This window comes from Podarcis bocagei (assembly GCF_964188305.1).
Source record: "Podarcis bocagei genome assembly, chromosome: 15".
NCBI classification, from domain to species: domain Eukaryota; kingdom Metazoa; phylum Chordata; class Lepidosauria; order Squamata; family Lacertidae; genus Podarcis; species Podarcis bocagei.
The window spans coordinates 45,064,832-45,079,834 of NC_138141.1; the positions used below are offsets into that span (position 1 = coordinate 45,064,832).

The 15,003-nt window shown below is 48.6% G+C and overlaps 1 protein-coding gene across 11 annotated transcripts in view; it reads left to right on the forward strand.

Moving 5' to 3' along the window:
* Nucleotides 1-15,003, forward strand: part of MYO18A (myosin XVIIIA) — a 145,316-nt gene that overhangs the window by 426 nt on the left and 129,887 nt on the right. For all 11 annotated transcript variants that reach the window (XM_081171931.1, XM_081171932.1, XM_081171924.1 and 8 more), the window contains exon 2: nt 9,200-10,293. In XM_081171931.1, the coding sequence (XP_081028057.1) occupies nt 9,292-10,293 (1,002 nt within the window). In that variant the 5' untranslated portion in view covers nt 9,200-9,291. The remainder of the gene's footprint in view (nt 1-9,199; nt 10,294-15,003) is intronic.

Genomic DNA, 15,003 nt, shown 5'->3' on the forward strand with positions numbered 1-15,003 from the left:
ATGGGCCTGTGTCAGTCGAGGCGCCCCTTGAATCCCACGGGTCGCCATCCCAGAGTAGACCCGTTGAGATCCATGGGCCTGCGTTTAGTCAGGGTGCTCCTTCAACGGGGTTCTCCTCCGAGGAAATCCACCGGGATTAATGGGCCCCGGGTTGGTCGTGGTGCCCGTAGTAACTTCAGTCGGCTCAGCGGAGTCTCCTCAGAGGCAAGGCACTCAATGGGCCTAAGTTGGTCCTTCATTTCAGCAAGGAATAAGGCTGGGTGCAGCCCATACACACGAGTTTGTGTGTGTTCTTTTATACCCATAAACGGAGGCACGCAAATGTAGGTCTCCTTGAATTTTGGAATTCCTGAATTTAGGAGAGGAGCGGGTCCAGGGTTTAAAGATGCTTGGGAATGTCCTAGGGGTGGTGGTTGTTGCTGTTTTTGCAGGGGTGTGTGTGTGTCACTCTGCCTACAGGTGTGATTGCATGTCCACACAGGTGGGAGGAGGCAGGTTGTGGGTTTAAAGGTGCTTTTGTACAAAGGGTGTGTGTGTTCACACACAGCACATACTGATGCTACCTGTGGCAAAAGATGTGCCTCTCTAATAGCTTCCTCCCGAGTTCAGCTCCCCTCTTCCCCCCTCTCCCTATAAAGTAGCTTAGGTGTGTTGGGTGCATAGTCCTCTCTGCCTGTGAGAAGCAGGTCTTGGGGAATGTGTGCATGAATGGTATAACACAGGTAGCAGAAGTCACGGTCCTTGTGTTTCTTTCCCTCATTTGCATGTGTGCACATGTTCTTTATATGCACATTCACACATTCATCTGGGCATGAGCAGGAGGCAGGTCCTAGGTGTGTTTGTGCGAAAGGATGCATGGAGGGTGTGTGTGTGTATGAGAGTGAGGTTTGTTTATGGTCTAGTCTCTCTCAAATATGCATTCACTGTGTACTGTACCTGTCAAAATATGTACCTTTCTTGTATGCACACGAACATGTGGTTCCTCCCTCCTGCTTTGAACTGACCTAGGTGAGTTGCAATGTGCAGTTCTTTGCGAGTGAAAAGCACCTCCTGGGTTTAAATGTGGTGTGTGTGTGTGTGTGTGTGTGTGTGATGATCTTGGAGTGACCAAACCTTGTGCTCTTTGAATAGCCAGATCCTTCAGTGTTGTGTTAAAGTGATAGTCTTTGTCTCTCTCACACAGCAAGGAGGTGTCAAAAATCTCTCTTGCCTCCATCCTTCCGCTTTGTCCCTATTTCCAGGCTTTTGAATTGGCCTAGGTTGCGTTGTGAGCATGTCCTGAGAAGGTAGGTGTGTGTGCATGAGAATGTTATATGGAGAGGGAATATCTAATGTTTTTTCTGTCCACGGTAAACATCCATTTGGGTGTGATTTGGAAGGCAAGCCATGGGTTTTAAAGTGTATTGATGTGTGAGATACAGACAGGGAAGGGCTTGGCTGTCTTGCTCGCGTGCACAGAATTGTAGATTGTGCGTGTTAAATGTGTCGGCTTGGACATTTAATACACACCTCTTTACCCTGGCCTTTGACACCTGGGAGATATATATTTTAGGACCCACTTTTTTCTTTTGATCCTAATCTGTTTTAATACTATATTTTTTAACTGCTATAACCTGTCCTAGGACCGCATAGTAAAGGGTGGGGAAGAAATCTAATTAATAATAAAAAACTGATATGAGGAGGGAAACAATATGAGGAGGGAAACGGTGGACACCATACCTTGAGAGTTCAGGGTGTGTGCATGTCGGTCACACCCACAAGGTTTTGGTGGTGCTTTTGTGTGTGGCTACAGTGTACCACTTCTCCCCAATCTGATATGTGTCACATTCCAGGTTTGCAAAGGTTGGATATCTGTGGTTGGGTGTGCATAGCGGTATTTTTTAGGTAGTGGGTATAGTGGTGGCTGGAGAATTATTGTGTGCTCACGTATGTAAAGAATGAGGGTTGTTTCCTCCACCCCCACCCCGTATCCAGGGTGGGCTGCCATTAACTCTTTGCTAGGATTGCATTTTTTGTTTCTTAAAACAGCTGTATGCCAAGCAGCCATTCAGCAAGTGAATATTTTCTGGCTAAACAGCAGCTGTAAATTGGGTGCAGCTTTGCTTTGATGTATGCACAATCTGTGGTTGCCTGGCTTTCTGGGGGATCTGTGCATCTGTCCTGGTATTAGAGGAGGGGCTGTAGTTCAACAGCGGATCATATGCTTTGCATGCATTAAGTCTCAGGTTCAATATCTGGTGGCATCTCCAGTAAGGCTGGGAGCAACCCCTTTGTAAAACCCCAGAGAGCTGCTGTCAGTCAGTGTCAACAATACTGAGTTAAATGGATTAATGTTCTGGTTCGGCATAAGACTATTTCCTAAGTTCCTGTGGTCCTGTCCTGTCCCGTCCAGCATCCCTGCAGCTTGAAGACTGCTTCCTTACAGACCCCCTTGGCTGTTAAGATTGGCGGGGGGGGGGGGCTTCTTGCTCTTTCCACTGCTCTCAGAGGTTCGGGGGGGGGGCAGGTGGGAGAGAGCACTCTCTGTGGCAGCCCACAAGCTGTGGAATTCCCTCCCCACAGAGTTGCCACTGACACCTTCATTGTACAACTTCCATCAGTTGTCTTATATGAGTTTTAATCTTGTGTTTCTATTGTTGTAACCTACCTTTGGACCTTACGATGAAGACTGAGCAAGAAATGAAGTAAATAATAATGATGGTAATAAATTGTAATAACAATTATTGGTACTTCCATTAAAGAACAGCAGCTGCTTGGCACGTCTGTGGGCACAACAGTTGGGGAAGCATCAGAGTCTTAAGGTTTGCTGTGAGGCATTTAGCCCAAACCTGGACAGGGTTTTTGAGGTGCAATTAGGATAGTTTCCAGGGGAATTGCAGATGTCAGCTTTCGTCAGTGTACCTGCGCTTGGTGCTGGTCCTTTGACTGTGGCTTGCCCTGCTCTGTCCAAGACAGGAGGCAGTAAAATAATAATAATAATATAAAAATAATTTATTATTTATACCCCGCCCATCTGGCTGGGTTTCCCCAGCCACTCTGGACGGCTTCCAACTGAATATTAAAAACAGTACAGCATCAGACATTAAAAACTTCCCTAAAGAGGGCTGCCTTCAGTTGTCTTTTAAAAGTAAAATAGTTGTTTATTGCTTTGACATCTGCTGGGAGGGCGTTCCACAGGGCAGGCGCCACTACCGAGAAGGCCCTCTGCCTGGTTCCCTGTAACCTTACTTCTCGCAATGAGGGAACCGCCAGAAGGCCCTCGGCGCTGGATCTCAGTGTCCGGGCTGAACGATGGGGGTGGAGACGCTCCTTCAGGTATACAGGACCGAGGCCGTTTAGGGCTTTAAAGGTCAGCACCAACACTTTGAATTGTGCTCAGAAACGTACTGGGAGCCAATGCAGATCTCTCAGAACCGGTGTTATGTGGTCCCGGCGGCCACTCCCAGTCACCAGTCTAGCTGCCGCATTCTGGGTTAATTGCAGTTTCCGGGTCACCTTCAAAGGTAGCCCCACGTAGAGCGCATTGCAGTAGTCCAAGCGGGAGATAACCAGAGCATGCACCACTCTGGCAGGACAGTTCGCGGGCAGGTAGGGTCTTAGCCTGCGCACCAGGTGGAGCTGGTAGACAGCTGTCCTGGACACAGAATTAACCTGTGCCTCCATGGACAGCTGTGAGTCCAAAATGACTCCCAGGCCTTGCTTTGTCTTGTATTAGCATTAACAACACCCTTGCAAGGACTAGGCTGTGTCACCTGTCACTCCAGAAGAAGACACCCCAAGCATCTTACCAACTGCTTCACATGGGAAGAACGTGGGGGCATATGAAAAGCCCTGCTGGATGAGGCCGGTGGCCCATACAGCCCAGCATCCTCTTCTCTTAGTGGCCAGCCAGGTGCCCACATGGGAAGCCCACAAACAGGACCTGAGCACAACAGCAGTGCTCTCTCCCAACTGTGATTCCCAGCAACTGGTCTGGGAAGCATTACTGCCCCTCTTTCACAGTGGAGCTGCCTTATACCAAGGCAGACTATTGGTCCATCTTGCTCAGTACAGTCTCTCACACACTGACTGACAGCAGCTCTCCTGGGTTTCAGGCAGTGGTTTCAGGAGCCTTCTGCATGCAGAGCAGTTGATCTGCCACTGAACTATGGCCATATCCTCTCAGAGTGTAAATTCTAAAATCTGAGCTTTTCAGGCGAGACAAAGGTGACATTTGGAAGAGTATATGCATCTATTGTTATTAATATTCTTATTACTATTATTTTATTTAATTATATCTCACCTTTTCCCTGGACTGGGAATCAAAGTGGCTTACACAAATTAAAATGACACCTCTTTCCTGTGATGTATTAAGGAGCTCTTTTGCTGATAATAATAATGTTTTATACATCTGCAAGGCAAAACCTGGTGAGTGTACCTGTAAGGTGCATGTGTGAATTTGTGGCCTTCACTTCCTTGCAGTTTTTCCATGCATGCTTAAAATATTTAAGGTCTGTAGCAACAAGGAAGGCGGTAAAAGGCCCATGCCTACCTCCCTTTATGGAGGAGTTACACTGATAACATTCATGTGCACAAAGCACAATGGGCCTCTGGACGGTGAAATTCTGGAAGGTGTTTTTTTACTTCCTCTACTGTGCTGTTTGCATTTTATGAACAGGAATGCATAAAATAATGCAAGAGGGTTACATTCAGCAAATATACATGAGGTTATTGTAATTCATCTTTATTTATCTTAGGAGGGGCTGTGGGAGAGAACGCCTGCTTTGTATGCACCAGGTTCTAGGTTCAGTCCGTAGCATCTCTGATTTAAAAAATAACAATCCAGTAACAACTGATGGAAAAGACCCTGTCTCTCTGCCTGACATCCCAGAGAGCTGCTGCCAGTCAGAGCACATAGCTCCTTATACAGTCTCACCTGATAGAAGGTACCTTCTGTGTTATAGAATCATAGAATCATAGAGTTGGAAGAGTTTGATTTATATCCTACCCTGCTGTTTTAAGGCAGCTGGCAATTTAGCAACTGAGGCTATTTTAGAGTTGCTTAGTTCTGGCTTCTGAAAATGCAAAGAATGATGCTTTCTGGGGTAGGCGGAGAAAACATATGGAGAAAATTGAGTCCTGCTTCTGTAATGTTCACACAGACAGTTTAGAGAGGAGTACATAACCCTGTTTCTTCCTTCCTCTGTCAGATTCCTGTCTGTATGAATGCAATGGGAGCTGGAGAGCATTACACCGGTCAGTGGTGTAGTGGTTAGAGTGCTGGGCGAGGAGCTGGGAGGCTAAAGTTCAAATCACCCTATTCAGCCCTGAAGCCCACTGGGTGTGATCCTGGGCCAGTTGCTGTCTCCCTCAGCCTGGCCTATCTCACAAGGTTGTGAGGGTTAAATGAGCCGGGGGAGAGCCATGTACACCACCTTGAGCTCCTTTCCAATAAATAAATAAATAGAAATACTTTTCAAGCAGGCCAGTTAAACAGAAGCAGCTGCTCACGTGAGTGAGGCCCCACTTGGGCTGCAACATTGAGCCGTCTTACAGAACACCCTGTGCCCATCTATACAACAAAATCCACCAGTTGTTAGAAATGTAACTTTATGGGCTTAACCGATGCCAGGTAAAGAAAACCAAGTTGGGTTCTCCTTTTATAAAAGCCTGATCATGACAAGTGAGCAGCAGAGTCGCGGGGTTGACCAAACCATTTCTTCCCTCCCCTGTCGCAAGACATGCAGGTGATTCTTTGGTGGGGCAGGTTCTGGGCATCATCTGACGTGATACGTTGGTATACTGCCTGAGCGTTAACCTTTATACAGCTGTGGTTTTAGGAGTTTTCTTTGTGCTCCGTTGAGCTGACTTAACCTCTTCTGCTCCTGCTGCGTCATAACATACCTTGCATGCTTGTTCATCAAGTGGGTGTGACCTGGACTCCCGAATCAGGGAAAGCGAGTTTTAGCCGTGGGGTGTGTGGAATGTGGGTTTATCCTGCTCTCCCTGGCAGAGCTTGTCTCAGCCATTTATTTTCTCCTCTGCAGCCTCAGCCAGGCATAGCATTTTCTCAAGGAGCTTCCCTGGCTTTGCCAGAGCAGGTATTGCTCCTCAGGCCTGGGCATATAACAGCAAGTTAAGGAATGTGCACCGACCACGAATTTAAAGTACATTTAATGCACATCCCAAAGAATCTTGGGAACTCTAGATTTTAAGGGTGTAGCTCTGTGAGGGGTGAAACTACAGTTCCCAGGATTCTTTGAGGGTCACAGTAATCTGCTTTAAAGCTACTAGTGTGTACAGCTTTTCTCACCTGCTTGGAGGGCTGGCACCCTTCACTTCGTGAAGGTGGCCTCTCAGTGGGTTAGCTTTGCTTTTTTCACTTCCTCAGCCAAGGGTGTCAAACCCAGGTGGGGGCCTGCTCCAGGGACGATTTTGGCTTTTGCTGATGAGCCAGAACCGAACTAGATGGCTTTTTGAAGGCACTGCAGCCTTCTATTTAGCCCTGTTTGTGAGGTGCTGCCTTATCTCTCGAGCCGGTCACATTGTGTGCATGTGCCAAGCTATGTGCGGGCTGGTTGCTCTGCCTGCTGTTAGGAGGTCCCAGGGTCCAGGAAGGAGGCCTTGGAACTGTTATGTTGCGTTTTGGGGTGGGGGAGAGGAGGAACATGCGAGTAAACTTGCAATAAGCTGGGCTAGATCAAAGGCCTGCTGGCCCAGCCTTGTGCTTGTTGATGGTGGCCTTACACAGCCGGCCCTACCATTAGGAGCAGATCCTGGGGCAGGAAGGGATCACCATCATCACCATCAACCTCCCTTGATCAGACTCCTCTGTTGGAGGTTGTGTGCTAAAATACACTCAAGAGGGTGGAGGATGCTGTTGCATTGCTGGTGTAGAACTATGATTCAGCTGCTTCTGCCAGTGGAATGGGGTGGAGGTGGTGCCATCTTAACCTTCCCTCAGGCAACATGCCTTGTAGCCAAGTCAGACCAATGGGCCACCTAGCTCAGTCTTGTCTACCCTGACTGGCAGTGGCTCTCCATGGTTTCAGGCAAGCGGTCTCTCCCAGCCCTACCCAACCTGTGACCTTCTGCACTCAAAGCAGATATTCCACCATGAGCTGCAGCCCTTCCCCTGAAAATACAGATCCTAGTCTTCATGGTTCTGAATAAAGGGCTGATTTAAATAAAAACACAGGAAGCTGCTGTATACTGTACTGAGTCAGACCATTTGGTCCATCTAGTTCTGTATTATTTACACTGATTGGCAGCAGTTCTCCAGGGTCTCATATGAGGGATCTGTCTCTCCAGCCCTACTTGGAGATGTTACCAAGCTCTGGACCTGGGACCTCCTGTACTCTGCTACTGAGCTACAACCCTTTTCAGTGGGTTTACTCTGAGTGAAACAGCACTCCTCTTTCCCTGTAACAATTGTGCCCTAGTTTTAATGGCTACAGTGAGGAACTTGGCTGTACTGTATTTTCTGTGACCTTAGGGTTGGAGCCTTACCATTGAAATCGAAACATAATTTATCCAAGTTTCTCAAGTCTGCGACTCCTTATCTGTATGTTGGTTTAGAAGCAATTTATACTTGTTGTGTGGATGCAGTTTTAGGGGTGCCCATGGGCGTAGCCAGGGGGAGCAGGGGGGCAGTTGCCCCCCTGGATCAAGTAAAACAATAAAAATATTTAACTGACCAATCATGGTTCTGCCCCCCCAGTCCTACCCCCCCTAAAATCCTGGCTACACCCATGGGGGTGCAGCTCTGAGATGGAAATCCTCGTGCATGGCATCTCTTGAACGATCTGGGGTTTTAATTCAATTGAATGGTTATAGATGAGATTCACAGGAGACTTTTAATCCTGCCTTAAATGCTTCTTCTTAAGGGTCTCTGGTCTCGAATAGAGATGTGAAGGCCTGGGAAAAACCCAGGGATAACCCTCAGTTTTTTCTTCCAGTTCCTCCTCTCCAGAATACCAGCAGGGGGGTGGGATGTTAGTTCTGTCTCCTCTTCCTAGCAGGAGGTTGCATAGCTGCAAAAATGCTGCTGCAACAGAAGTGACCATTCTCTTCCTCCCACTCCACCCCAACTAAAAAGTTCATGTGCTGTAGAGCTAGAGTGGTCTCTTGCTGGCATGGCCCGCAGGGAGCGTCTCCATAGCCCTGACCACTTCGGCTCAGGGTGCATTTGGGCAAAGGAGCTCCCAAGCTCTGCCGGAGAAATGCAGAGGCGTCTGACCCCTAGAAAACCCCAGGCTGGCAGGGCTTTCCCTTGGCCTCAGAAGGGCCTCTTTTTCCTCAACAAGGGCCGATTTGTGAGCATGCGGTAACTCCTGAGAATGGCCTGCTTTGAAGGGAGCCCCAAACCCACAAGACACTCTTGGCTTTTTAGAGGTATTTAATAAGGGCAGAATGACCCTTGACAATTGGGGAAAGCCTCTTTTTTTAAAATATCCAGGAATGGTGTTCTGCTGAAATAGCTTATAAACCATGTCCCTAAACTGTAGGTTCTCTTTAATATTACACACCTACCCACACCCACCAGTGTGTGTGGCATCATCCAGTGTAGTAGGATGGCTGGAGTGTTCATGCTGGACGGGTTAGGGAAATTGAGTCTTGGCCAGCTGTAAAGCCCTCTGGGCAGCCTTTGGCAAGTTACTGTCTTGGCCAACCCCACAGGGTGGTTCTGAGCACAAAGCACCACTCTTTTCAGAGGAAGGGAGGGGTGACAGCATCAACTCAGAGGTTTGAGGGGTGTTAGTGACCCAGGAGAAGACTTTCTCTGGCAGCTCCTAAGTTGTGGAATTCCCCTTTCACAGAGGTCTGGCTGGCTTCTTCACAATGTTCAGCAACTGCTGATCTTTGAACACCTGAGATGTGTGTTTTCAGGGCCCGCTCTGTTCCTGTGTCTGTGATCTGAATTACAGATTACATAATTAATTCTGAATTTTAAATTGTTGTTACCCACCCTGGGATGTGCTGCTGAGCAGTGCCTAATAAATTTAGTAGCAATAATAACAACAGTAACAACTGATGATATACCAAAGCTGAATCAACAGCTTTGCCTAGCTGCCAAAATTGTATCTCATGCTCCATGTGTGTTTCATCCATGTATTTAGAACATTGTGCGCTTTAATATTCTCCTAAAAAGATCTATGTTAATAGCACAAAAATATCTTTTAATATAGTTTTTAACACACATTTTTGTGTTTTTTCACAGGGACGCTGGCAGGACCAAGAATTTGGAGCCGTGGGCTGTCAGATCCTGGCTGTTGTTGAACCTGGGGCACCTCCCAGGGTTAATCTCCCATCATGTTTCACCTGATGAAAAAGGACAGAGATGGGTCCCGAAGGGAGAAGAAAGAGAAGAAGGAGAAGAAGGAGCGGATGTCGGCTGCCGAGCTGAAGAGCTTGGAGGAGATGAGTATGCGCCGGGGCTTTTTCAACCTCAACCGCTCTTCCAAGAGGGATGCAAAGAACCGGCTGGAGATCTCCAACCCCATCCCTATCAAGGTGGCCAGTGGCTCCGACCTTCACCTGACTGACATCGACTCAGACAGCAACCGGGGGAGCGTGATCCTCGATTCTGGTCATCTCAGCACGGCCAGCTCCAGCGACGACCTCAAGGTGGATGACGGCAACTTCAAGGGGTCCGTGCTGCAGCGGGCAGCCAAGTTCGGCTCTCTGGCCAAGCAGAACTCGCAGATGATCGTCAAGAGGTTCTCCTTCTCGCAGAAGAGCCGCGATGAAAGCACCTCGGAGACATCCACCCCTTCCGAGCACTCGGCTGCCCCTTCCCCGCAGGTGGAGATGCGGACGCTGGAGATGCAGCTGGCCAAGCAAGCTGTACCACCTGGGCCCCCGCGTGTCCCTTCTGCCTCACGGACCAGGCTGCCCGAGGTGGTCAGCAAGCGGTTCCCCGCTGAGCTGAAGCTCCCCGTGGTGGTCCCCCCTCAGCCCCCCGTGCCCAGGCAACTGGAGCTGCAGCGGCGCAACACCGGTGACTTTGGCTTCTCGCTGCGCCGCACCACCATGCTGGACAGGGCTGCTGACGGGCAGGTGTACAGGCGGGTAGTGCACTTTGCCGAACCGGGTGCCGGGACCAAAGACCTGGCCCTTGGCTTGGTGCCAGGCGACCGGCTGGTGGAGATCAATGGGCGCAACGTGGAAAACAAGTCCCGGGATGAGATTGTGGAGATGATCCGGCAATCAGGGGAGACAGTACGCCTGAAAGTGCAGCCCATCCTAGAGCTGAGTGAGCTGAGCCATTGCTGGCTGAGGAGCGGGGAGGGCCTTCACCAAGCAGCCTTTGATGTAAGTAGCTGCCCCACTTTGGGGCACAAGTAGGGTGTGTGCGCTCACACTGGTGGTACACCAGGGCATTCTTGGCAACATCCCGTGTCTTGTGTATCCGACACAGGTACCTGTGTAAGGACACGCTTCACACTGCATAGTTAAACTATGGAATTCACTGCCACAATATGTGCTGATGGCCACCAACTTGGATGGCTTTAAAAAGGAAATAGGATCAATCCATGAAGGATATGCCTGTCAGTGGCTACTAGCCAGGATGGGTTTGCTCTGCCCCCAGTGTTGGAAGCACTGTGCCTCTGAAAGCATAAGTGGGGAGAGGTGCTCTTGTGGTCAGGTTATGTTTTGGGGCTTCCTGTAATGGGCCTCTGGTTGGCCACTGGACTAGAGGGGCCCCCTTTGGCCTGATCCAGCAGCCGGGGCCTCTTCTGATGCTCTTATGTTAATGGGATTTGTGCTGTCATTGGTGTCTGGAGCAGGAGGATCATGATCATAGACTCAGGCCACAGACTGGCTGTTGTGGTTGTGACCCCGTTGCTTATTTTGTGTGGAAGAGGAAGGGGCATGTAGTGCTTATATTAGTGCTATAGGGCAGAGAAGCAAAATTTCCCTTCTGGGTGGTTAGAGGAATGTGGGATAGGTTAGGAGAGAAATGTATCTTTCTTCAAGTACTGTATCACAAAGGATGGTGATGGTGGTTGGGAGGAAATAATAATTTATCATTTAATAATACACATTTTCACAGTACTTTTCAAGTGTTCAGTTCACAATCCTGTGACCCATATCTACTGTAGGAAATATTTGGCTGTGGTTTAAATTGGGATCTTCCCAGCTTCTAATCTTGACCGTGTGTGTGTGTGTGTGTGTGTGTGTGTGTGTGTACACACTTTGTGGATCTTCTGAAATATTTTAAAGGCTGAGGATGCTTCAGGAAAGTTTTCATAGGCAAAAGGGGAAATGGCCCTGGAACATTAGTTCTATTTGAAACAGTTATTGTGCAGATGAAATTATCGGTGTTTTAAGAATACTAGTGGCAGAAGATGAGGGCTAAGCCTCATCTTTCCCCACCAGACGGTGTGTGCCTATCCTGCTTATAGTTTTGATTTTGCGCCTAGGGTGGTGGTAGCAGTGGAGAACATAACATTAATTTCGTGTGTTTGTTTGGACTTTCTGTTCTACACATCAGCTACAGTTTGTGCAATTTGGGGACATCGCTTGTTCATTCAGACATTAATATTTATTTTTCTCTTTGTGGCAAATGACCTTCAAGGTACATCTTTTTCTGCTTGAGCTAATCTACCTTTTAAGGCATTAAGTTTAACTTACTGCTACAGGTTTTGTTCTGTTATCGCTGCTTTACAAAATGGGGGTGGTGACTGTGGTCCTGCTGTTGCTGTGTTGATCCTTCCTGTGAACTCAGTTGCCCCGTGTGAGCATTGCCCCACGGAGGGATTATTGGTGTATGTGTATGTGTATAAGAGAGAGAGAGAGAGAGAAGTTGTGGGGCAAGGATCTTTTATAACTAGCAATAAAGACTTTAAGAGTACCTGTGAAGAGGGATTAGGAGAAGCATAATGGGCAGGTGACCCATATTCTCTTGGCTGCTTGCAGAAACCTCTGTTAGTGACTTTGAGCTGGCTTGAGTGCTGTGTGTGTGTTTGTACCAATGGGGTCATTTTAAATCTCATCAAAACCCCTGAAGGCCCCTGCGAGAGTTAAGTCTGCCGCATGGCACAGAGAAGCTCATTGCATTCCCTCGGCCTGTCTCCAAACGGAAGGGAAACACATGGTGTTTACAGCTCTCAAGTCAAGCGTGCAGTTGGGGCTGCTAAAAATTGGATGCCCGGTAAGCTGCCAATCGGGCTGATGGCACAGGTGGTGGCAGGAAGTGTTATGAGAATATGAGGCATAAGTGGAAGCTGGCAGGGCCTCTGAAGTCTCCTTAAGAGGGGAGGAAGCCTTCCCTGAGATCAGTCAGAGTGGAGGAGGCCAGATGTGTCTGCGGCATAGCTGCATGTGCTGGGCAAGCAGCCTTGGGTCATCATGGTAGCCATATGTGCCCTCCACTCTACCCTGGGTGCAGTTTTGGGTGCTTATGTTGGAAGATTCAGGACAGATAAAAGAAAATACTTCTTCCCACAGCACATAGTTAAATTTGGAACTCGCTCCGAATGGTGGTGATGTCCACCAACCTGGATGGCTTTTAAGGCTGGGCGATATCTGATTTTCAACATCATGATATATCACCAGCTAAATATCACAGTATATATCTATGGCGGTGGAGGGCCTTGCTGGGCCTCCCTGCGGTGGCAGAGGGTCCCACTGTACCTCCCCACAGTGGTGGAGGGAGCGCCACTCTTCCCGCAGCAGCAGAGGGTCTTGAAGAGGCTCCCTGTTAAGGGCCTTAAAATGTAAAGTAGTAGTAGATTTAATAAAAATATTAAATAAACTTCCATATAATATATTTTCAACTAGATGGGTGGGGTATAAATAATAAATTATTATTATTATTATTTAAGTTATTTACTAGTCAATTCGCATCTGCTTCCTCACTCAGAGGATTAAGTGCAATATATGCATGCATAAGCCCCGTTGAGTTCAACTAAACTTACTTCTACTTTCCTGGGAGTAAGCCCCCCTCACTGAATTCAGTAGGGCTTGCTTGTGAATAGACACACATTTGCTTGCGCTGCTTACCAAAAAACACCCTCTCCATAATTCTCATGTAGTACCCAACCTGCCTTTTCAGCCTAAAGTAGCCAGCTAAGTCTTCTCCCCTCCATCTCCCCCCACAGAAGGGCCCCCCACAAAGCCTACTAATCTTTCCCTTTTTATCAAGGGAGGGAGGGCAAGCAAACAAAAAGATAGTCTCCTTTAAATAAAGAAATAAAACTCTTCCTTTTTGATATGGAGGAAAGCTATTCAGGGTGAACCAGCAACATAAAACACCACCAGAAAATAAAAATAAAAACTCTCCCCCCCTTTTTTTCTAAAAGAAAGAAGAAATACCGTATTTTTCGCCCTATAGGACGCACTTTTTCCCCTCCAAAAATGAAGGGGAAATCTGGGTGCGTCCTATGGGGCGAATGCAGGCTTTCGCTGGAGCCTGGAGAGCGAGAGGGGTCGGTGCGCACCGACCCCTCTCGCTCTCCAGGCTTCAGAAAGCTCTGCGCAACCCTCGGGAGACCGGCTCCGAGGGTTGCGCAGAGCTGCCTGCAGTCCCCGGCTCAGCACAGCTCTGCGCGGCCATCCGGAGCGGGGCGCTAAGTCCCGCCCCGCTCCAGATGGCAGCGCGGAGCTGCCTGCCGTCCCGGGATCAGCGCAGCTCTGCGCGGCCACCGGAGGCGGGGGGCGAAGTCCCGCCCCGCTCCCGATGGCGGCGCAGAGCTGCCTGCAGTCCCGGGATCAGCGCAGCTCTGCGCGGCCATCGGGAGCGGGGCGCTAAGTCCCCCCCGCTCCGGATGGCGGCGCAGAGCTGCCTGCAGTCCCGGGATCAGCGCACTTCTCCCCATCGCCAGCCCCACAAGCTCGGGGGACAGCGGGGAGGCAGAGCGTGCCTTCCCACTGTTCCCCGACCTGGTTCTTCCAGCCCCGCACCTGGGGGGGAAATAAAAGTTTTTTCTTTATTTCCACCCCAAAAAAACTAGGTGCGTCCTATGGGCCGGAGCGTCCTATGGGGCGCAAAATACGGTAAGTGCTTTCTAGTTCTTTGTTTGCATTTCCGCTGGATCCTTGATTGATGTTCAACAGTATATTGTCTTGTTGAAACACTTATCACGATGTTATTTCAATACCGGTATTCAACAGTATGGAAATTTATTGCACATCCCTCATGGCTTTGAAAGAGGATTGGACAAATACATGGAGGAGATGGCTGTCAGTGGCTGCTATCCGCAATAATAATAATAATAATAATAATTTATTATTTATACCCCGCCCATCTGGCTGGGCCTCCCCAGCCACTCTGGGCGGCTTCCAATGGCTATGCTCTTCCTGCCTGGCTGCTGCTGGGAGTTCTTTCGGAAGAGGGTGCCTCTGTGAGAACATCTTCCAACAGATCTGGATATACGAGCTGCTCACCTCCTTGTTATTACATGTCAACGTCTATCCAGCTGCTATGTTTCTTCATTTTCCTTGCAGAAGTTGAGAGCTAATAGGGATAAATAGATAGATAAAACAGAGAAGAGAACATGCAGCTCAACTCTCTTGGGGCATTAGGCCTGGATTCCTGCTTCCTCCCCTTCATGAAGCAGAAATGCAAGCCAGGATGGTGAATAAGCCAACAGCAGAGCTCTGAGACTACCATGGATCAACCAGGGAAGATGTTGAAAGCAAATCCCGGAAGTGTGAGTGCAAAGTTGAGAATGCAGCAGCAAGCATTTCAGTAGGGTGGTTAGGCTTACATGAGTTTCTCTTTCAGTCAGTAATAGAATTTTTGTTGGCTGTTCCCCACAAGGCTCCAGTTAACTGCATCCCCCCCCCCCCGCTACAGAATCTTGTGAAGGGATCTTTTAGCTTAAAGTTGTAGATGGGTACTTTCCTGCTGGCCTATGGTGGGTAGGAATGGCTTCCAAGCAACTTGAAAAAGTTGATTTTTCTTCTCAAACATGGTCGACGTAAACAGCTTTGGAAAGGTAGGCAGGCTAGTAAAAAAATAAACAAGTAGTGGGCTAGTGTCTTTTGCGGACCTATTTTCATTATAAGTCCTCTTGC